The 24,070-nt window shown below is 41.9% G+C and overlaps 1 protein-coding gene across 3 annotated transcripts in view; it reads left to right on the top strand.

Annotated features, from left to right (window-relative positions):
* Nucleotides 1-23,734, top strand: part of grik2 (glutamate receptor, ionotropic, kainate 2) — a 350,278-nt gene extending 326,544 nt beyond the window's left edge. For all 3 annotated transcript variants that reach the window (XM_087837590.1, XM_087837588.1, XM_087837589.1), the window contains one exon: nucleotides 21,321-23,734. In XM_087837590.1, the coding sequence (XP_087693716.1) occupies nucleotides 21,321-21,485 (165 nt within the window). In that variant the 3' untranslated portion in view covers nucleotides 21,486-23,734. The remainder of the gene's footprint in view (nucleotides 1-21,320) is intronic.
* The last annotated feature ends 336 nt before the right edge of the window (nucleotides 23,735-24,070 follow it).

The raw sequence follows: 24,070 nt of genomic DNA, 5'->3' as shown, positions 1-24,070 counted from the left end.
TTAACGACTAAACCTAAACTGGGTGACTAACGTGGAGTTTCACGCAATGATCCGGCGTCGGTGGGAGCTCCAAGACTCCCCTAAGTAGCTCCCCCGACGAGCCCTGATCAGCAGCAGGTGTGTGGCAGGAGCTTCGGGTGTGGCCAGCCCGCCAGCAGAGCCACACACACCAGGCTGAAGGCGCCCGCAGAAACACATACACACATCAGTCCAACATACCAACACAAAACCCTATCTGATGAGGGGCTTACATAAGGTCTTAACGTAGTGGTTAAACAGTAAGTATGAACACTAATCAGCAACACAAAGGAAAAGTTGAAACCAAGTCAAAAGATTCAAAGAGATCACCACAATAATGTAGAAACATGTAAAAGTAGAAATGGAGCCTGAAAGCTTGTCACTGTTTGGCTGGGATTAGCACACTCAGCTTCAACTTCACCCTGGTTTTTTAGCAAGCTTTGTGTTAGCATGCTGTTTGTGCACATGCTTGCAAATGGCCAATGTTGTGTTAGTTGTGTAGTGTAGTTCTTTCTGTCCCTGATGAGTTTTCACTTTACTTTTCACGGTCTTGTACTTCAAGGCAATAAAAACAAAAGTATGGTCCATATCTCTCCTTTCCTAAAAGATGTCGACCGCTCCACACTCTCCTCTTTGCAAATGAAACAAAATCATCTGCAATGTGATTGTAGTGCAGACGTTTCAGAAAGAACAAGACACGTTCAAGGTTCATTTTTTTGCTTTTTGCCCGGGGGACAGATAAGTGAATAAGTTTATAATTGTACCTCTAATAAAGTAACTAGTTACATTACTGCATTACTGAAAAATGTCTTAACTTTGGAAAACAAAACACCCAATACTTTTTCCCCAAACAAGACTATTTATGCACCTAGAAGAAGTTAAAAAAGAAAGAAACCTACAAGGCACGACTTTTTACATTAAAGTTTATATTCAAATTGCAATATGCTAACCTACTATGGGGGGGGGGGGGGGGGGGGGCGTAGAAATGTCACTGCTATTAGTGATGTGTTCTGGCTTGTAAATATGCAATGGATTAAATTACATTAAAGTACACAACAATGAAGACGCTGTCGTTTAGGTTTGCTAGACTGCTTTTAAACCAGGGGTGTCAGACTTACGGTGGGAGCCAAATCTTTAGCCCGGCTGAGAATCCATGCAAGCAGGGTGAACATTATTTTGATGGGCTCACCGACCGACTGCGATCATTATGTGAAAGAAGGAAGAGGGGCAGACGTTCCAAAGACAGCAAGTGCAGTGGTACAGGCACAGAGAGACAGGGGAGCAGGAGACGAGCAAAAATGTTCTTGGAGATACTGGATACTGCAAAGCTGAATACAGAGTTCATCAAATCAGGAGCTGAAGTGATACTCGTTTTTATTTTCAGCCATTTTCCAAAAGGTTTCAAACTTGTCCAGACCTCAAATCTCATGTGTGTTTCCCTTAGTATTAGTAAATGCTTAAAAATAATGTTTTTATGAAAACACAGAATAAAAAATAGCTTCCTGGAAAAATATAAATTTACAGTTGAGTGTTGAATATTCCATAAAATATAGAAAATGTCTTTGAATGGCAGAGATGCAGAAATGTCAGCATGTAACACAGACCCAAGGCCACAGTCTAAACGAGTCTCACAGGCCTGAAAGTGTGCTCGAAGCAATTTATCACTCTTAACGTGTTTGATCTGCTGCTCACCACAAACAAGTACAAGCTGAAATTTTGGACTTTTCCTACTGAGAACAGTCTCCCTAATGGCCATTTACACTACAAACAGTAATTAAGCAATAAACTATTAAATGACAGAAAAGTTGCTTTTGCCTCTGAATTTGGACACCCCCGCAGTTTCCGGCCGGACAATAATAACAGTGACATTCAACTTATTTTATCTGATAAATAAAGACTGTAAAAAGTTTTTTGTATATATATACGTATATATATACTACCCCCCCGCCCCCATACAGCCATATAAGATATAAAATGAGTCTGACACACCGATTTAGACGAAACAGTAACACTTGCTTAAAATAAAATAGTTTAACTAACATTGTTAGGTCAAGAGCTATCCAGTGAAACCTAAATGCATACAATTATTTTTAATGGAATATAACATGATATTAAACAAACTACATAAAATTGTGTTTTTATTGTAACTGTCCTACAATGCTTCTGTGTGTGTGTGCGTGTTATGGCTGGTAGCCAAGTTCTGTTTTCTTTTAGAGAACATCACTGGCAACTTATGTTTCAGTTTAGATGTACAGCTTTGGTTTGTTTACCATCCATTCTTTACGAGCCCGTTCTCACTCCCGAGGCGTAACATGCCGACGTTTTGTCACGTCCCGCGGCGTTCCTGAGGAACGCAAAAGGAGGCCTTCGGCGTTCTTATGGTACGCGGCGGGTTATGGGCGAAATCCAGTGCAATGACGCTCCCGCGGGAATAGACGTTCCAGCCCTGTATTCCAGCCCTAAACCTAACCTTATCCCTAGCCCTAACCATAACCTTTTTCCTGATCTTAACCAGCACTGTAATGATGTTAAATAGCGTGTTTCTAAGTGATTTGAAGAAAAAGAGCGAACATGTGTAGATAGAGTCCATACGGTTCTCATATTTCCTCATTTTTCCGAGGTCGTCATTTAGGAACGTGGTGGGTAGCCGAAAACGTAATATGTTGACGATTTGTCACCTAGCGTAAAATATTACGCTTTGGGAGTCAGAAAGTGTTGCCCTTACAGAACTGTAACATGTCTGGGAAACGTAACAGAAATATTGTAATTTCAGAATATTTCGATTGTGTCTTACTTTCTCTTATGGGTTGAAATTACAACTAACCTGATCTCAAATGAAAGCGTGTGGCTCCACAGTCCAGTGCTAATTAGTATCAGGCTAATCTGTGAAAACGAGCCACCTCGTTTCATTATGAAAAACAACCATATATTTTGTTACGTTGCTCCTCATATAAATAAATACCATCTACTTACAATATGGGAACTGTTTCCTTCCCACGTTGCTGAAAGTGTCAAGTTGAAAAATGTGGTGCGAAGCATCTCTTTGTTGTGTTTCACATGCTTGACAGTGCACACCCTGCAATTTGCATTTTATAATTGCTTTTGTTCTATAACATAGAAAGGAGAAAAAAATAACAGCTAGTCATTTAAATAATGAGATAAGCCACACACCCGCTTAACAGTGTCTGTAGATATTAAATAGGCATGTTACTTCCCTATATATGTATTTGTGAGATTACCACAAAAATAATAATCTGATTTTAATAATATAAGAGTGCTTTTAGAATAAAAATGTGTTAAACTTTGCAGGTGTATCAAATGTTTGTTATTTTTAATACTGTTATTACAAACTACAGATATGTGTAGATTTTATTTCAGTTCATCTATCAGATCAATGAGATTTCTTTAGTATGTCTGTCAGCTCTCAACATTATTTCAGTACATTCATGCCTCGCAGCTATGGCGACTTGTGACACGGCTAAATAGTGAAAAAGAAGGTCTCCAAACATTTGGGAAATATGCTTCTGACTGTCTCATTTGATTATTTCAAATGTACAGCACTTTGGTCAACAGTTATTGTTTTAAATGTGCTATATAAATGTGACATCACATCAACAGGGAGATAGCATGGTAGCTCGGGCTACTTACTGCGGTTCTAGGAAATACAAAGTACAGTAAAATACAAAGACTCCAAACAGCTATTAATTCCAGTTCTTTCGGATTCTTCAGGGCCAAAAAGACACGGCTCAAAAGTGGTCCCTTTACTTTAAAAAATGATCTTTATTTTACATATCCGGGATATGGAGACCGGAGCACACAGCACACAACCCCAGGTCTGAAGCACAAACGGAAGCCCAGGTATTTATATACTTGCTCTCTAGTGTGCATCAAACAGCCGAGTTGGTTTCACTTTCACTTCATTCTAGCAGCAAAAGCACACTCTGCAAAAGCACGCCGTTTCCTGTCAGCCTAGTCTCAAAGCTGGCCTTCTTTTATACATAAAACAATATAATCAGCAAACAAGATTCAAATTATTAATATTTCAAATCTCAACACAGCATTAAAAGCTCCGCCTGCATTAAAAGTGGAGTCTCACTTTTAACGGATGTCTTAACAAGTATTGGTTGTAGATAATATGATATATTTTCCTGGCTCCTTATTTTAAAACTACATCAATGTGGTTGAGCATGTGTATGCAGCATGGCCGGCTCAGGTTGGAGTCTGACTCACCCATCTCCCAAACAAAATAAACCATAAGGGCTCTCAACAAAAGGAAGACATTGATGCCAGGGGTCTGCTGGTCCAGAGCTACTTCTGGTAGCATAATATGTCAAAGGAGCTTGCAAAGAAAAGCGTCTGGACTTCTTTAAGTTACTTGAAGACGTTTCACCTCTCATCCGAGAGGCTTCTTCAGTTCTAAGGTCAAATGGTGGGGAGTCCCAGATATAAACCTGGTGGGAGTGTCCCCCCACAGAGGGACAAAAGGACCCCCTGATGTTCCTCTAATCGCCTGAGCCAAGGTGTGGAACTGGGTGTGGGTCCCAATCAGCCAGAGTTTCGGGTGAGTTCATTGTGAAACCTGGCCCCACCTTATCATGCGAATTCCTGAGGTCAGATGGCCCAGGGTGTGAGTGGGCCTTAAGGCGTCTGGGAAGGGATCTCAAAACTGGATTATAGATGGCAGAGAGTTGGTGTCGTAAACCACCGCCTCTGTTCAAAGATGGTCGCTCACAGTGGACATAGATGCTTCTTTCACTCCTCTTTCAAACCATCTGTCCTCTCTGTCCAAAATGTGAACATTGGCATCCTCGAAAGAGTGACCTTTGACCTTAAGATGCAGATGGACAGCTGAATCTTGTCCTGTGGAGGTGACTCTTCTGTGTTGTGCCATGCGCTTGTGAAGTGGCTGTTTGGTCTCTCCAATGTAGAGGTCTGGGCATTCCTCGCTGCACTGTACAGCATACACCACATTGTTAAGTCTGTGTTTTGGCGTTTTGTCTTTCGGGTGAACCAGTTTTTGTCTGAGTGTGTTGCTGGTTCTGAAGTACACCGGGATGTCATGCTTGGAGAAAACCCTCCTGAGTTTCTCTGATACACCGGCTACATAGGGGATGACAATGTTGTTGCGTCTGTCCTTCTTATCCTCCCTCGCTGGTGTCTGATCTTCTTTTCTGTGCCTCTTTGCTGACTTTAAGAACGCCCATTTAGGATAGCCGCACGTTTTGAGTGCTTCCTTTACATGTGTGTGTTCCTTCTTTTTCCCTTCAGGCTTAGAGGGAACATGTTCTGCCCGGTGGTGTAGGGTCCTAATTACTCCAAGTTTGTGTTCCAGAGGGTGATGGGAGTCAAACAGGAGGTACTGGTCCGTGTGTGTGGGCTTCTGATAAACTTCAATGTTGAGGTTTCCATTCTCTTCAATGTGCACAGCGCAGTCCAGGAAAGGCAAACAATCATCCTTTGTGTCTTCCCTGGTGAACTTGATGTTTTTATCCACAGCGTTGATGTGCGCAGTGAAGGATTCCACTTCTTGTGTCTTGATTTTGACCCAGGTGTCGTCTACATATCTGTACCAGTGGCTGGGTACTCTTCCTTTGAAAGAGCCAAGAGCCTTCCTTTCCACTTCCTCCATGTAAAGGTTGGCTACAATAGGTGACACGGGGGAGCCCATGGCACAGCCATGTTTTTGTCTGTAATAGCCTTCGTTGTATTTGAAATATGTAGTGGTGAGGCAGAGGTCTAACAGTGTGCAAATCTGATCGGGTGTGAAGTTGGTCCTGTCCTCCAAGGAGCTGTCTTCTTGTAGTCGTTTTCTGACAGTCTCCACTGCCTCTGTGGTGGGTATGCACGTGAAGAGAGAGACTACATCAAAGGACACCATGGTTTCATCTGGATCCAGGGTAAGTTTCTGGACCTTGTCAGTGAAGTCGGTGGAGTTCTTGATGTGGTGTGGGGTGTTCCCCACGAGAGGAGCAAGGATGGTAGCCAGGTGTTTTGCAATGTTATAAGTGGCTGAGTTTATGCTACTGACTATGGGTCTGAGTGGGACAGCTTCCTTGTGGATTTTGACCACCATTTGACCTTAGAACTGAAGAAGCCTCTCGGATGAGAGGTGAAACGTCTTCAAGTAACTTAAAGAAGTCCAGACGCTTTTCTTTGCAAGCTCCTTTGACTACGATGACCTGGATGACTGAGAACCTTCACAGACATGTAGCATAATATGTATTTTTATTTTTCAAAGACTTGAAGCAAATAGCTGAAACAGCTTTGGATCTGCTGCAGTTTGTTCCTTTTTGAAGAAGCTAACCAGCAGTATTTCTGCGAGAACATGTGTCTCCCTGCATCTCTGTATCAGTCTGTCAGTCGTTTTTGGGCTGGCTGTGTACTACATGGCATGTATAACCAGTGTTGGGAAGGTTACTTTTAACATGTATTCCATTACAGATTACAGATTACATGTCCCAAAATGTATTCTGTAACATATTCCGTTACGTTACTCAATGAGAGTAACATATTCTGAATACTTTGGATTACTTAATATATTATCATGCTGTTTACAACTACATGAATGTCCTATTGCTGTGATTTATTACTGTTACTGAAGGTCCGCGGCTCTGAACCGTAGTAAAGGGACCTCTGGCTAATACAGTGGGTTCGTGTCGGGCTCATAGCTGAAAACTAGCTTTACTTTGTTGTCTGGGTCAACTTTGCTAGCAGAGACAGAGAGAGGCGTTGAAAGGCTGCTCCAACAGAACTTATTGTTTCAGAGGAAAACACGAACACGGTGTACAGTCGAGTCTTAATAGCTTACTTACAACTGGGCTCGTCAGGCTCTCTTCTTGGCTGCAGTGGTTATTATTATATTTACATGCTTCCAGCTCCCGTTTCTGCTCGATGACAGCTCGTGCTTTTCCTTTTTCTCCCTCCCTCGCTCACAGACACATAACGGGTATGGCAGTCCATTCTCCCTGCAGCACGGACTACACTGCCCATGATGCTACATTCTTTAGAGCTATACCTGTAGCATTCTGCCTGTTAGCTTAGCACAACAACAACAAAAAGGCCTCTCTCACCCAGGAAACACGCAGAGAGAGAGCGTCACCCTGTAACCATGGCAACCGTAATGCTGCCGCCTGGAACAACAGAACGTAGCTGTCAAACAAAACCCAAACAGTCCTGACCCGCCACAATATGAAACAGGGAAGTACCGCCGTGTAATCCATTTATTTCAACAAAGTAACTGTATTCTAAATACCACCTTTTTAAACGGTAACTGTAACGGAATACAGTTACTCATATTTTGTATTTTAAATACGTAACGGCGGTACATGTACTCCGTTACTCCCCAACACTGTGTATAACCTCCTGTAAAGTAAATGTCTCGTATTATTTTTATGTTTTTTCTAAGAGTTATTAAGAGATGGAAACATTAACATCTTGAAAAGCCTACTTTAATAGAAGACTGTAACAACCACAGAAGATGTGATGTGTTTAATGGCAGTTGTGTGAGTTAAAAACAGTTTTCCAAAAATTATATTTTTGGTGATTCAACCCAAGTTAACTTTGTCAAGAAAAGAAAAGATTTTGGTCACACAGTTTTGCACTAAATCATACGCCTCATAGGTGCTCGATGGAGTTTTTCTTTGTCATCTTCATGCTAATCTGTCAAATTTCCATGATTACCATAGCTGTCCCCTTCTTCCCTTTCCTCCTCCTCCTCCTGCATCTTTATTTTCTGTCCCTCCTTCAGCTTATCATCTGCTTCCCCCTCTTTTTCATCTCTTCCCTCCTGCTGCTGTGGCTGCCGCAGACTAACCTGAGGTGCAGGGACCACCAGCTGTGTGTGAGGAGGCCATGTTATAAACCAGGCACACACACACACTCATGAATATAGATCTACACATGCATACCTGCATATATTACATTACAAAGGTTGCTTTTTAGGAAGGTCTGATTCACAACAAATATAGTCTTAGCATTGTAGAAATCAAAAGTACGAATCATAGAAATGAGGCTGAAAACTGTCTTCAGTATAACCAAAACTCTCGGACTTGAGAAACGCAAACATTAATTGAACAATTGTATCTGAAAATGAAAAAAATATTTTGCATATTAATCAACTTTGGGAAAAGAGCTTCTTTAGTGCTGCCTGATGTGTGGTACATATAAATGACAATGACTCAATTGATCTGTGGAACAAAGTACACAAAACGTCTGGATCGGCCTGTGTTTGAAAAAATCCAGTGTCTGATCCCAGGAAGTGCAGTAGGCATTGCAGAGTCATGGAGCCGGTGGGTGAGGGGACTCGCACAGTTCGCCCATTCTGGATGTTTGCTCCGCCTACGCTGATTTTTAAAAAAATGGGAGCTCTGCGTAGCCTTGCGGGCCCCACCTCTTCTGCAATATGACTGGGTTTAGTTTAGCAGCCTGGACAGTGGACCCAGGGGTCTGTTTGGTATCTAACTAGTAGGCGTGCAACGATACTCGTATCGATATTGAACCGTTCGATACAGTGCTTTCGGTTCGGTACGCATATGTATCGAACAATACAACATTTTTAATTTATTTTATCAACTTTCCTTCTGACGATGCTGTCTGTGTTGAGCAATCAGTGGATCTGCGCTCGACAGTGCAGCCTAGGCGGAGTAGTCGAACGCAGATTCACTGAGCGCAGGGCAAGCTAGCGAGACAGAAGTTAAGCTCCTTGCAACATGGCAAATTGAACCTCCCCCACCCTCATTCAGATCTGGCGTTTGGAACTATTTTGGTTTTCATGTGACGTATGACCCTGAAGGTAAGCGCGTCATGGACTAAAGTAAAACAGTATGTTGGATGTGCCACGCAATGCTCAATTACATGGGTGGGAACTAGTGTGTTAGCGCAGTTAGCTCGTTAACGTGTTGGCCGTCCAGCCCCACGCACGGGGCGATCCGTGGTAGCTCGTTAACGGAGATTTGCCGTGTTGTGGCGTTAACGTCATTTCAGATTAACGCTGACAGCACTAGTGGGAACACAACGAATATGACTGCACATTTACGCCGACATCATCCTCGTGCAAAGACAAGTGGAAGCAGACAAAAACAACAAGCACGCATGCTACAAACTTTAGCCGAGTCATTTAGACAGCCGTTAGCACATGATTCTCCTTATGGGGACCTGATATGTTTAATATGCTGCTGAGAATATAGCCCAGAAGAAGCGTATAGTATAGCTTTTATTTTGGAAAGAGACATTTCTCTGTAATAAACTCTCTTTTCCAAAGATGAGTGATTCCTCAATCAGATACAGGGCTCGCAAAATCGCTAGCCCGACGTCCCGGGGCTAGCGATTTTTCCAGTTGGGCTACCAAAATCTATCTCTGCCCTGCCCGTCGGGCTATCGTAGGAAGGAAAAATATATGTCAATGCTTTTGCATTCTTTCGGAAATGTAGCTGGGTAATTATGTCATTGGCATCGGTGAGCCACTGTCAATATGTGACATATTGAAATCGCGTTTGAATTTGCGCTTGTTTTTTGCTTTCACTTTGCAATCGCGTGAACTGTGTATAGAGAGCGACAGCACTGATTGGTGAGTGACGATAATTTGCGCACCAATTCCTCTGACATCGTCTTATCAATCGTCAGCTTACTATGCAAACATGACAAGGAGACATTTGACATTTGTTTAGAACTCTTAAAGATGTCGAAGAAGCTCCTTTAAGCAATTACTTTGGTGTTCTTCCACCTCCAAAGAAATGTCAGAAGGAGTACGAACCGCCAAAGAAGCGCGTATTCTCGGAAAAGTGGTTGAAGGAGGTGAGCTGGCTTCAAACAAATGATGAACGCACAGAGATGTGGTGCAGAATGTGCCGTGAAAATCCCACTCTAGGACAACAACAGCCTTTTATATGGACGCAAACGTGCGCTGCAACTTCTTATCTGGTGCGCGTCTTTTGACAGCGAATGCGGAAATGCGGACCACTTATGTGCACCCGTGTAAATAACATAATATTCTGCCGGGTGTGTTGTTGGTTTTCCCTCGATTTCTGAGTCGACAAGCGCCTTTGTTACTGGGACCAGTAATTTTAAGAAAGGCCCCCATTAGAACCCATGAGAAATGCAAGAAATGCATCATTGCTCAGTCTGCAATATCTTTCCCAGAACAAACACCAAATGCAAATAACATACTAAAAATAAACCTGAAAATCTGTTTAGAACAGCTACTATGTTGCAAAGAGTGAACTACCACTGGCAAAATGTAGCAGGCTTTGCAAACTTCAAAAAGCAAATGGCCTCGATCTTGGTTCCACTTGCCTCTTACCCGTGACTTCAGTGGAAATTTCAGATTCAGGATCTGACACAGACTGATTCATGTTCTACACAGTTCTTACAAGTTCATAGAAATTTCTGTTCAATTAGAACCAAGTATTTGAGTTGATGATTGTAACTTTTATATAATGTTGTAATTTGTGTTTCAACAATTTTTTGATTAATGTTTTGTTTCCGTTACAATATTATACTTTAATGTATAATATTGTAACGGAAACAAAACAGGAAACAAAACATCAATCAAAAAATTGCTCTCGGGCTACTTAAATTTATTTTGGGCTATCAAAAACTGAAGAGTCTCTGCCCGAAGGGCTACCAGGGATTTTGAAATTTTGCAAGCCCTGAGATATATATATATATTTTAATTACTTTTTTGTTTCAGCAACATTAAATTTAAAAACTGTACTTTTGAGTTAAAATATATATTTATAATTTTAATAAATGACAAATTAAAAAGGCATGAACATTTTTTTTTGTATCGAAAAAATATCGAACCGTGACACCAAAGTATCGAACCGAACCGTGAATTTTGTGTATCGTTGCACCCCTAACTAATACTAATACTAATAATACTAACTCTGGTATCTAACCAGATGCACGATGGCATTACCTTGGCCTCTAGTAGCACTTTGCAGAATCTTGGAGTAGTTTTTTGACCAGGACATGTCCTTCAATGTGTACGATAAACACATATGTAGGGCTGTTTTCCTCCGTCTGCACAGTATCAATAACATTAGAAACATCCTGTCTCAGAGTGACGCCGAAAAACTAGTTCATGGATTAGTTTCACACCAAATGCATTAGTTCATAGTTTTAGGCTGGACGACTGTAATTCATTATTATCAGGAAGTCCTAAAAACTCCCTGAAAAGCCTTCAGCTAATCCAAAATGCTGCAGCAAGAGTACTGACAGGGACTAGAAAGAGAGAGCATATTTCTCCTGTTTTGGCTTCCTGTTAAATCCAGAATTCAAAATCCTCACATACAAGGTCTTAAATAATCAGGCCCCATCTTATCTTAATGACCTTGTAGTACCATATCACCCTATTAGAGCACTTCGCTCTCACACTGCAAGATTACTTGTTGTTCCTAAATTAGTTAAAAGTCGCCTTTTTCACTCACTTTGTGTTTTTAAACTTCTCTGCATCTAATTCTGAGCTATTATTCATCTCTGTCTCTCTTTCCTAGCATGTCTTTGTCCAGTCTTCCTCACCCCAACCGGTCACGGCCGATGGCGTGCGGCACTTCATCTGAGATAGCAAGTGCTATGCAGCATCTCAGCTATAGTGGTTTGTCAAGCGCAATAACACTTCTGTTAATGAACCTTCAAGCTTGGGTCTGGATAGAGATCTGGCATGTTGTTCCTGGGATCTGCTGGAACCACTCCCCCCAGTTTGGGGGTTACTGCCCTGAGTGCTCTGATTACCACAGGCACCACTGTTACCTTCATCCTCCACGTCTTCCCGAGGTCCTCTCTTGGCCATTATTGGTACTTCTAGAGTACTTCTTGAGTTCCTTCTTACTGATGTTGCTGTCATTTATTATAGCTGCATGTATCACGAAGGCCATGTTTCTCTGCTGGTCTGTCTCACCCACTCTAGGGGGCATATCTCATTTTCACCTTGGGTCAAAAGGCCATACTCGGCACAGATGTTCCTGTATGCTATGCCAGCTACCTGGTTATGGCGTTCCATGTATGCCCTGCCTGCTGGCATCTTGCACACTGCTGTTATGTGCTGGATTGTCTCAGAGGCATCTTTGCACAGCCTCCACAAGAGGTCTTGCCTGGTGCGGTAGATCCAGAGTCTATCAATCTTGTGCTAACAGCTTGTTCCTGTGCTGCCATTAGTAGTCTCTCTGTGCTGTCTTTCAGTCCAGCTTTTGGTAGGATTTCTCCGTATAAGCCGCTTTTCTATCTGCTGGTGCGCAGGGCATCAGGGTTTCTCTTCTTACTCCTCTTCCTTCTTGGGTTGGTTTTGCCTGAGGTATTTAAGCACATGGTCAGTTGTGGCCATCTTCCTGATGTACTCATGGATCTTCGCCTTTCCTTCCTGGATAGTGGTTTTGATACTCATGGGTCCTCAACCTCCTTCCTTCCTCTTTGCGTGCAGCCTCAGGGTGCAGGATTTCAGGTGAAACCCTCCATGCTGGTAAAGACCTTCCTCGTTTACCTATCCTCGCAGGATGTCTAATGACCAAGAAGAGAAGTGTTGATTGCCTTGACCTTGTTCTTCAGATTCAACTGAGTTCTCAGGACTTACTCTCTGCAGGTAATTGATGGTTGCAGTTTTCCCCAAAGCTTCTTTATGGTTCCCATTTGCCTTTGGGATTATAAGGTACTTATAGCTAACCTCAATGTTTGCTTTAAATTATGAACTGTAAGTATCTTATGTGCCTCTCATTCACAGCCAATTTAGAATCACCAGTTAACATAACTTGCATGTCTCCAGCTTCCTCCCACAGTCCAGAGTTTCTAGAGGAAACCCACACAGGCAGATTAAAAGCAGGGACCCTCATGCAAACCACTGCACCACAGTGCCTCATTTAATTATTTAGGAAAATAGGAAGCCATTACAGGAAATGCAAAGATTACATGCTTTTCACAGTATGTCATAGAAAAAATATATATATTACCAGAAGTTAAAGACAGGGCTGGATGTTAAAAGATAAAAAGGAGATAATATTGTGAGATCTGAAATGTGACAACTACATTTCACACTTGATACAATTCCAGTTGATTCAAGCCCATTTTCATCTGTTTTTGGGAGATAGCTCTGATGCACCAAGCAGGAGGGGCACTCCTCAACCTGTAAGAATAAAGGCTTTCTATTTTATTCTAATCTAAAGATTAGCAGCTACTCCAATTTGTCCATTTTACCAGCATCTGGGGGATAAAATAGATTTCATGAAATTCTGGTTAATTTTCACTTATAATAACTAATTATTAATAAAGCTTGACTACATTTATCTACATTTAGCTAGGGAAATCACTGTGTCAATTAGATTGTCTCACTAATATATGAAAATGAGTGTGTGTGTCAGATAAAGTGCTAAGCTTCTTCAGCGGCATTGGGTCTCAAGAGGTTTGCAACCCTCCATGACTTTTTTCATGCAAATATCGACATGTGTGGTATCCACAGAAACCGTAGTATCTCAGCTAAATGCTCAGATAAACAATTTCTACAACCAACAAACACAGTGAAAACAAGCAATGATTAAAAGAGCAGTTACGTAAAGTGCAAAAGTCCGCTAAACACATACAACCAAGCCACAATCTCTCCCGACTTCATGTAATAACAAAAGGTTACCTGGTTAGTTGGCAAAGCTTTCACAGATTCACCGCGCTCTACAACTCAGTGAACCAGCCGTAAAAAGAAGACCACAAAAACGCTTCGTGTAGCCGCTAAGGCAGAAATTCACTTAGCGGACTGGTTTCCTGTTTAGCATTGTTAGCCGTTGGCTGCTGTAGCTCCTGATAATGGCAGCACTAGCACGACGCATCAGAGCCAGTTAGAGACGTGTGACTGGATTACGTCATGTGTCATAAATTTAGGGCCACACAAGGGCGTAGATTTGGTTTTGGCGTTGGTGGGGACGACGATTCAACCATCGAACCTGCCCTGTTTCTTTTTTTCCCTTTTCGTCTTTGCTTCTTGATAAAAGAAAAAGGGAGAAACATACTTGCCTACATATGCTATTCTACATGCTTTTAAACCATTTAAAATTACAATTCATAGTTTTACATGTGAATTATATAATGTTAAATTACTATTAAACAAATGACTGACTAAGTATTTTAGAGTTTAGTTTATTTCAGCCATATTCAATATAAATCAGGTATCATACAAAAATAAAAATAGCTTCAAATACAGTCATGACAATAAAAGAATATGACTTTAAGGACTTAACAACATTACTTCAGTTATAGTACACCAACATCTCTGACACATTAGCACTAACACTGAATGACCTGGTGGGTTTTGTCCATAAAACTACTCGTCTAAGATTACCACAAAGTAAAAGATCTCTCAGCAACATTATGCAACATTTTAGGCATTATTGCCCCAATCAAGTCAGTGAGCTGGGATGTTTTACTCTAAACATGAGCTACTGTTACAGCAACAGACATGGACTACTGGTGACCCACACAACAACTCAATGTCCACTATGTGAAGGAGCCAAACACATGCCTGCTCCTCTCATTAACTGAGATAAACTGCTGGCATATTTGTTTTACATCTATACTGTCCAGTCTCTGCTGGTGGACGTACAGCAGCATTGTTTAATCTCATTTGAGTCATTGTTGACCTTACCCATGTTTTTAGTCTTCTGAGAGCACTGAAGCTTCTTTCAGCCTCAGTATCTGCGTTTTATCCTCAGATTAAAATTATTATTCTGTGCTTGATGTGCCTCAGCTTTGGCCCTGGCTCTTCCCCTCTGACTGCACTAGGACATATTGCTACCTGATAAAATAACACATTGATTCGTGCCATATAAAAAGTGAGACATGTCAATTCAGATTCTTTGTCAAATATACACTAATGAATCAATTTACATCAGCAGCCTAACAACTGTCATGATAATAAATACTAGTTAATCTATAGCACCAAATCATCAGCCAGTCACCTGTGACCTCGCCTCTTCACCTCTGAGCTACAACATGGCAGAGCTGCCTCTGTCACCTGATAAATAACAGTGAGACATCCACATACATGCAGTCACACATGTGCTTCAAATACAGTCATGAACCAACATCATCCAGTTTCACCTGTGATCTTGTGTTACCATTACTCTCTGAGCTCTGTGTTGGTTGGAATATTTGCAAAATCATGACTACCTCATGACATTTTGTCTCAAAAATGAATCCTATGAATATGTCACCACCATTAGGATGAAATTATTGTGTCACCAACATTTTAATGTTAGACTAATATCCTGGCTGCTCGAGGCTCCGTTTTCTCTGACAGCTTCAATCAAAATGAGAAATGCTGCTCTGAGACTGAGAGAACTATTAGTGCTGCCTGTTGTGCAGTTAGTTTCCAAAACACGTTATTAATGGGTACATACAATTTTAGACTGATGTGGGCCAAAGCCTAGCATAGCCTGTAACGTTATTATGACACATTTTATGAGTGAACTTGACTTTAAGTGACTTACAGGTTTCTTTGAAAAATACTTTCTTATATCCAGGTTCTTCCTCTTTGCTGCCGTCCTCCTCTCCTCCTCGCAGCGCAGGCTTGCCGCTGCTAAAACTAAACAGAGCTCCCTGAAAGGCTCAGCCAATCACATTGGCCAGATTTGTCACATGACGTAGGACTCCAGTAGAGAACATAATTTAACTGTTTCTGCACCGCTGGGTGAATGAGACGCTGACAAATTGTTTTTTTTCTTGTTTTTCTTTACTCGAAGAGATCAAATTATTGGTGGGGACAATTCAATAATCGCTGGATATTGGTGGGGACATGTCCCTTCCGTCCATGCCAAATCTACGCCCTTGGGGCCACATGAGGTTTTCGCCTTGCAGCTTCTGATTGGTGGAACTGAGGTGAACATGGCATCGTTACCGTGATTCTATGGGCTCAAACTATTAAAAAGAGGTGTCATGCAAATTTATGCACCTGCCTAATATAGTTTAAGTGACTATTGCACACTTCAAATATAATTGTGTTCATCTGCTAGATGATAAATTTAAATGAAATTGCTGATCCAAACAAAAAAAATTATTTATGAAGAAAAATCACAAAAATTAGCATAGTGGTATGCAAAACCCAGAGTTTTGCATACCACTGTAAAATAGGGATAAGTAAATACTGGGCAGCTCTGGGTTGTCTGCCAATCAGAAGATTGGTGGATCCATCACCAACTCCTATGTGCGTTAGATATAAATATATGTATTGTATGTATGTAAATATGTCTTGTAGTTGAAAGCGCTTTAAATGGTCAGCAAGACTAGAAAAGCAATATAAATAGCAGTCTATTAATCTGCTGTATCTGTTACTTAACCAACATGAAGGAATGGTTTTATTTATGGTTGCACGTTGTATTTCAGTTTCTTATTCAACAGAATAAAAAACGTTTTTGGACTTAGAAACTAAGGTGAGGATTGATCCCCATTTGCAGTCAGTACCTCAAATCAGTTAATAAATTACGAGCATCCCATTATTCTTATTATGCCCACATAACCTGTTCAGGGTCCCCAGGAAAAAAAATTGTAAGTGTAAATTAATAAAATAAATATTCTTCTGTAGCAATAACAAAGTATAACATAAATTATTCTGTAGCAATTACACAAGAATATCCAGTAATGTCCCTGCCTACAATTAAACACATTCACTTACTGAAAATCATCTGCTGTGGCAAACGGCTGCAAGCCTTTGACCACAAACTGAGTCTCTGCTCGGTGACATTCGTCTATCCTGCCTGAAAGGAGACGCTAACGGTAGACTGCAGCGAGAACTGCCAGCATCTGAGCCAGACTGTCTCATCATGGTCACCTAAATGCACAGTAATGGCAGGTTTGTAATAAGGCAGATCGTGCTAACATAATCTGCACTGTTGTTGATTATTTACCTGCCGCATTAACGGGAGAGGACGTGCAAACGTTACCGCTGCTGCTGGGTTTAGATTCACGAGTCCGGAATTCAAAACACGACATTCATTTAAGGTCTCGCGTGTTTTGTGATAAGGTGAATCGCTTATCGTGGTGGAAGGGTTTGTGTGTCCCAGGGATCCCAGGGGCTATGTTGTCTGGGGGCTTTTGCCCCCTGGTAGGGTCTCCCATGGCAAATTGGTCCTGGGTGAGGGACCAGACAAAGAGCGATTCAGAAGACCCTTATGAAAAGAACATCGAGGGAACAGTTTACCCTTCCCGGGATAGGGTTACTGGGGCCCCGCCCTGGAGCCAGGCCCAGGGAGGGTGCCCGAGGGCGAGCGTCTGGTGGCCGGGCCTTAGTCCATGGGGCCTGGCTGGGCACAGCCCGAAGAGGAGACATGGGCCCATCCTCCCGCAGGCCCACCACCCGCAGGAGGCGCCATAGGGGTCGGGTGCATTGTGTGCCGGGTGGTGGCCAGGAGCGGAGGCCCTGGCGGACTGATCCCCGGCTGCCAAGACTGGCAATAGGGACATGGAATGTCACCTCTCTGGTGGGGAAGGAGCCTGAGTTAGTGCGTGAGGTTGAGAGGATGCGGACACTGCACCGGTCCGTCGTGGTGAAGAGGGAGCTGAGTGTAAAAGCGAAGCTCTCAATTTACCGGTCGATCTACGTCCCTGCCCTCACCTATGGCCACGAGCTGTGGGTAGTGACCGAAAGAACGAGATCGCGGATACAAGCGGCAGAAATGAGCTTCCTCCGAAGAGTGGCTGGCCTCTCCCTTAGAGATAGGGTGAGAAGTTCGGCCATCCGGGAGGGGCTCAGAGTAGAGCAGCTGCTGCTCCACATTGAAAGGAGCCAGCTGAGGTGGTTCGGGCATCTGACAAGGATGCCTCCTGGGCGCCTCCTAGGTGAGGTGTTCCAGGCATGTCCCACCGGGAGGAGGCCCCGCGGCAGACCCAGGACACGCTGGAGAGATTATATCTCTCGGCTGGCCTGGGAACGCCTTGGTGTTCCCCGGATAAGCTAGAGGAGGTGGTTGGGGAGAGGGAGGTCTGGGCCTCTCTGCTTAGGCTGCTACCCCCGTGACCCGGCCTCGGATAAAGCGGATGAAGATGGATGGATGGATGGCGTGTTTTGTGAGCAAATGCTTTTGCATATTCGTAGTGTTTCCTCCCTTAAATGAAATATCTACTTTGCAAGTATTGCAAGTTGCCCAGTTGTCATCCGTTCTCGTAAAGTAAAACCAAACTTTTGAGCGTTTGAGCCGCCATGTTTCCTGCCAGGTAAGCGACGCTCCGCAACGTGGTGATGTCATTTGGGGCGACTGGAATCGATAAGGGAATCGTTTGCAAAAATGGCAAACAATTCCAAGGAATTGAAACAGTGGGAACCGGTTCTCAACAAGAACCGGGTTTCGATACCCATCCCTAGGTACGACTGTACCAGATGTTTTCTGTTGGTGTCTCAACTGGGACAGGATCATGAATGTGATGACCAAGAATTGAAGAGAAGATTGTTGAGGGTGGGAGTTTACCCTCCAACATGTGGTTTAAGTACCAGATAGGTGTATTTCTACCCAAAATGTTTATCTTGTAAACATTTTGTGGAGATTTCATATAAACTCTTTTTTTTTCTTTTATAGGTTCACCTAACCAATAGCAACTGAAGATTATAGTTTTGATATAATACTAATAATTATATTAATTAGTAATAATAATAATTACTAATAACAACAAACTTTGGTGTAAGAGCAACAACAGTTATATCCAGACACTTACATACATACAAACATATACGGTAATACAATAAAGCTATAGCAAATATAATAATATCTATACAAACACACACATGTGCGCGCACACACACACACACACACACACACACATATATATGAAGAGTTAAACAGCACCAAACCCACTGCACTCCATGAGCATCTGGCAGCACAGATGGCTGCTAGTCAATGACAGCCACCCAGAATAACTGGCTAACTGAAGACTGGACTGGACAGTCCCCCCCCCAAGGAACCGGTCCCATCCAACTACTGGCCAATAACCTGCCTCAGTACCACATGGAAGATGTCAGGCTGTCAGGCATCATAGCGGCTAAGATGAACAGGCACATGGTTTTCAATACATGAGCGGGGCACAGAAAAGAATTGGCAAACACCAGCTACTGGTAGACAGAACAGTTGCCCGAGACTGTAAGACCAGGCTGACCAACCTGTGCACTGCCTGGATTGATTACAAGAAGGCCTATGACTCAATGCCCCACAGCTGGATCCTGGAATGCCTAGACCAATACAAGACCAACAGGACCCTAAATGCCTTCATCGGCAATCCTTCATCGGGATACAGTCAGTCCGAAAAACTGCTAAAACTTTGAATGTGTGCCCAAGTGCAGTCGCAAAAACTATAAAGCTATCAACAACGAAACTGGCTTACATGAGGCCCACCCCAGGAAAGGAAGAGTCCCCTCTGTTGCTGAGGATAAATTCATCTGAGTCAATGTCAATTCTAGTAGCAGTAATCACAATATGTGGACATGATGTTCATGAATAAAGAATCGTTTCATGTTCATGTTTCATGTATTTGTCCGATTGCCTCTGATCTTTTCATTCTGTCTTAGTGCAGCTGCTAGTGTTCAACGAACAATGCAGAGATATGGATAAAGAGGATATGAAGCTTGATGAAATCAGCCCATTGGTGGTGACTGTGGCTGTTGGTGTAGAATAGAGTCCCTTAATACAGTAAATAAAGGATTTTCCAAACCCAAATTTACGAAGTGTGAGAAACATGAGAAATTTCCAGTGAAATCTTTAAAATACTTTTTCTGCACCTAATAGTAAAATTAAGGTGTTCAATTTGTTGATAAATGATAGCTGCATTAAATTGAAAAGCTTGTGAGTATTAGTGCAACAATGTCTACATTTAATAATACCAGTTTGGTTAGGGCAAATGAGAGTGGGGATGACTTTATTCAATTCAATTCAATTCAATTTTATTTATATAGCGCCAAAACACAACAACAGTCGCCTCAAGGCGCTTTATATTGTGCAGTAGATCGCACAATAATAGATACAGAGAACAACCCAACAATCATATGACCCCCTATGAGCAGCACTTTGGCGACAGTGGGAAGGAAAAGCTCCCTTTTAACAGGAAGAAACCTCCGGCAGAACCAGGCTCAGGGAGGGGCGGGGCCATCTGCTGTGACCGGTTGGGGTGAGAGAAGGAAGACAGGATAAAGACATGCTGTGGAAGAGAGACAGAGATTAATAACAGGTACGAGTCAATGTAGAGCAGTCTATTAACACATAGTGAGTGAGAAAAGTGACTGGAAAGGAAAAACTCAATGCATCATGGGAATCCCCGGCAGCCTACATCTATTGCAGCATAACTAAGGGAGGATTGTGTCAGCCAGGTCTTTTATCTGTCGGTTGTACTTACCTGGCGGGGGTCTGTCCTTCTGTGACGGTTCCTCTTCTTGCTCCTCTTGCTTCTTTGGTTTATGCTTCCTGAGATATTCACTAAGCATATGATCATTTGTGGCCATTCCAATTCTCTGTCCAGAACACAGTTCCAAGTACTGTGGTAGAGGACCTAAACTTGAAGAACAGAGACCAACCATAGGGCGAGTGGGAAATATAAAGATTAAAGAAAAATATAACCAACATAAAAAAATCACAGACCTTAAATCATACATGCAATCTATGATTGAAGCTGCTTTTTCAGTGATGTATTTGGTTTATTTTTAGATTAGAAGCTGAATTTTTTTCGGCATCTATCACCATGCATAAAAAGCCTTGAATATGCTGCAACAGCTTCAAATCTTTAAACAAATGTACTCTGACAGAGTATTGAGTAATTCCATTACCTAAAATGCCATTGTACCTGCACCTCTTTCCATTCCAATTTTTTCCTTGGTCCCATCATGCATACCCTATGTTGTAGGCCTTCTGCACTATATATTTTACCATTGGGGCGATCGTGGCTCAAGAGTTTGCAGTTCGTCTTGTAATCGGAAGGTTGCTGGTTTGAGTCCCGACTCGGACAGTCTCGGTCGTTGTGTCCTTGGGCAAGACACTTCACCTGTTACCTACTGGTGGTGGTCAGAGGGCCCGGTGGCGCCAGTGTCAGCTGTGACTACAATGCAGCTTGCCATCACCTGTGTGTGCGAATAGGTGGATGACTGAATGTATTGTAAGGTGCTTTGGGGCCCTTAGGGACTAAGTAATACAGACCATTTACCATTTATGACAACTTTGGGATGAGATGGTGTCTGGTGATTGGAGGAGGCTACAAAAGAGGTTGCCCACAGGGAAAACAGCCTTGTTCTTTTAACCATTACATTTGGATAAGGCAAGTGCTCTGAAACCCATTTTGCTTTCTCTTTCCTTCTTTTGCAGAGGTCTTTCTGCAGTGCCATGGTGGAAGAACTGCGAGTCTCCCTCAAGTGCCAGCGCCGACTCAAACACAAGCCCCAGCGACCCATAATGGTGAAAACAGAAGAGGTTATCAACATGCACACCTTCAACGACCGAAGACTGCCAGGCAAAGAGACCATGGCCTAAAATGGGAATCTCAGTCCATCTCTTACCGTTTTTCTGGTAGTGAGACGGAGTGCAGAGACATTGGGGAAAAGGTTGCGGGTAAATGGTAGGGGTGTTGCTCGGGGGGCAAATTTGGCAGTTGTATTACTCTGAAGATAGAGCAGAAGTGCTTTGCAATATATTGACGACATATTGTTCTTGTTTCTTTATAATTAGCTAGGGATAAGAGATTCTACAATATTTCCTGTGGAAATAACTTGATTCTGGGTGAAATTTCAGCGTGTTACCTCATTACACTTACCAACTTGGCAAGGCAGAAAGACGGAAAACTATCAGCTTGTCCAGACTTCCAAAACCCAGATGTTGAGAAGAGTCTGGAAATTAACCTGAAGGGGGACAGAAGAATCCTTTTAAAAACTGGTCCTATCATCTTTAGCTGCTACTTATTTAGTCTTTCACCACAGAGCTCAAAATGGGCTGGTTAAACAACACCAATAACAGATTGTGAGCCAGTATAGAGATGTTAACTAGGTGAACAAGGAACTAAGTTTGTAGAATAAGATTTGACAGGCTAAATTAAACCCAAACCAAGAGCATGACGAGATTACAATGTACACAGAGGCATTCCTTAGTCACGATACCGATTGACACAAAAAATGGTTTTATTGTATATCATCTATCAGGCAATAAGCGATATCATGTATTTATTTTTCAGAGTACTAGCACTTTTGTTTTCTAATCTGCTGGTGGAGGTGACTTTTAGCAACTATATGGAGAAATTGCAGAAGTAGAGGTTATACAGTATAGTGAGCTTTCTATGTCCCTTTCCAGAAACTCCTCTATGAAGGTGGAGTAACTTGTTTTCCAACATCCCATGCTCCCTTTGATTCGACCAGCCTTTAAACCATAGGCTGCTGTTCTAAACAAGTGTAGTTTTTTTCTTGAATTGTGGCTAAAGATGATTAGCCGTATAACATAAAATAATAATAATAATAATAATAATAATAATAATAATATTCTAGTAAGTTTGGCTAGTAAGAATGACAAACCATGTACTTTCAGTTTGATGTCTATTCTCTACTGGTGTAGAGGTGTTTCATTTAGATGACCCAGTATCTGTAAAATATTGTCTTGTATATTTTTTTTGCTTGGTTGTAATTTCCACGGTCACACAGCACACAGTGGTGTACTCCCACTAGAGTGGAACCTGCCGTGTTTTCATTGGAGGCATCCACTGACTGTCTGAAAACACCTCCAACATCAATAAAAAGAAACCCTGGAAAGGTGTGGGCACGGCTCATCAAGTCTAAATCCACAGCAGTCACACCACACATAAATTCTATTTATTCAAGATATTTATTGTTTTTATTTATTAATTATTATTTTATAAAGATCTTTATTTATATCTCTTTGGACTGATTTTTCATTGCTGCAGTGAACACACTTCATTTGAACACTGTATGGGGACACACACTTTTTGCATTTTTGTTTGTTTGTTTTTTGTGTTATTTTCTTTATTCTTATTTTATTTCACTGGTCAGTGGCATGGCCTCCATTTTAACTTTGTACCTTTGTGGCTTTCTTCCTTTCACAGCAAATCTCCACAGTTACTTGTGCAAATGCAATTTCTATGAAAAAAGTGTTTTTGTATGACAAGTATCAAAATTTTGTAATGATTTTTACCAACACAAACCACACTAAGAGGAGTGTCATCCACGGCCAAGGGGTGAAGCTCCCGGCTGGTAGTTCAGGAGGCTTTGTACACTAGAAAAGAACCAACACCAAACAAACACACATCTAGACCCCTAAGAGCCCATCATGCACCCATCCTCAACGGATTCGCACTAATTATTATTATGCTCTCCAACAGAGACACAGAGCATTAGGGCAAAGCTTCAGTGACACTGTATTATTTTGGAGAAGCAGAAAAACTATTTTTATCATGTAAAGGAATCATATTTACAGAAAGATATTTTTACTTCACACAGAAGAAGAATGGTGGTTGGTAAGAGCAAATTAAAATGTTGGCTAAAAAGGAAGATTATTGATGATTCTTTTATTCTACACCCCTGATTAATTATAGATTGCTAGAATCCAGTGCTGAGCAATTGTGTGTAAATGGTTTTAAAAAGGAAAAGATGTATTTAGAAGAATTATAAAGACAACTAAATAATTTTGAACCTGTTATAAAAACAAGATGCAGTGCACACAGTTTACCCTTTGAAGTTGATGCACAAGTTTAAAGAAAATAAAACAAAATGTGTTCATAACTTTTACCTTGTCTGTGAGTTTATTGAATGTTAATTGGTGAATAAAACAGGGCAGGAGCTCGACAGAAATGCACAGTGTGAATCCAATGTAAAAAAATGATCATGTGGTATTGAATCTGCGTCTTATTTTGAATAACCCCACTTGGCAGACTTGTTAAAGATGCAGAGGAACACCTGTACTATATTCAACAACCTACATGTAAAAGGAAGTACCTCTTTGTGAAGTAACGGCTCGTCAATGAAGCAGCATCCTCTGAGATACTGCTGTCACTGGTTATACCAGAGGTTCCCAAAGTGTGGGGCCCAGCCATTGCAGGGTGTGTGTGTGTGTGTGTG

Source organism: Neolamprologus brichardi, unplaced genomic scaffold (assembly GCF_056152115.1).
Source record: "Neolamprologus brichardi isolate AB-2024 unplaced genomic scaffold, ASM5615211v1 NODE_ptg000036l+_length_2141236_cov_1, whole genome shotgun sequence".
Taxonomy (NCBI): Eukaryota; Metazoa; Chordata; class Actinopteri; order Cichliformes; family Cichlidae; genus Neolamprologus; species Neolamprologus brichardi.
This window is presented reverse-complemented; position numbering and strand designations above follow the sequence as displayed.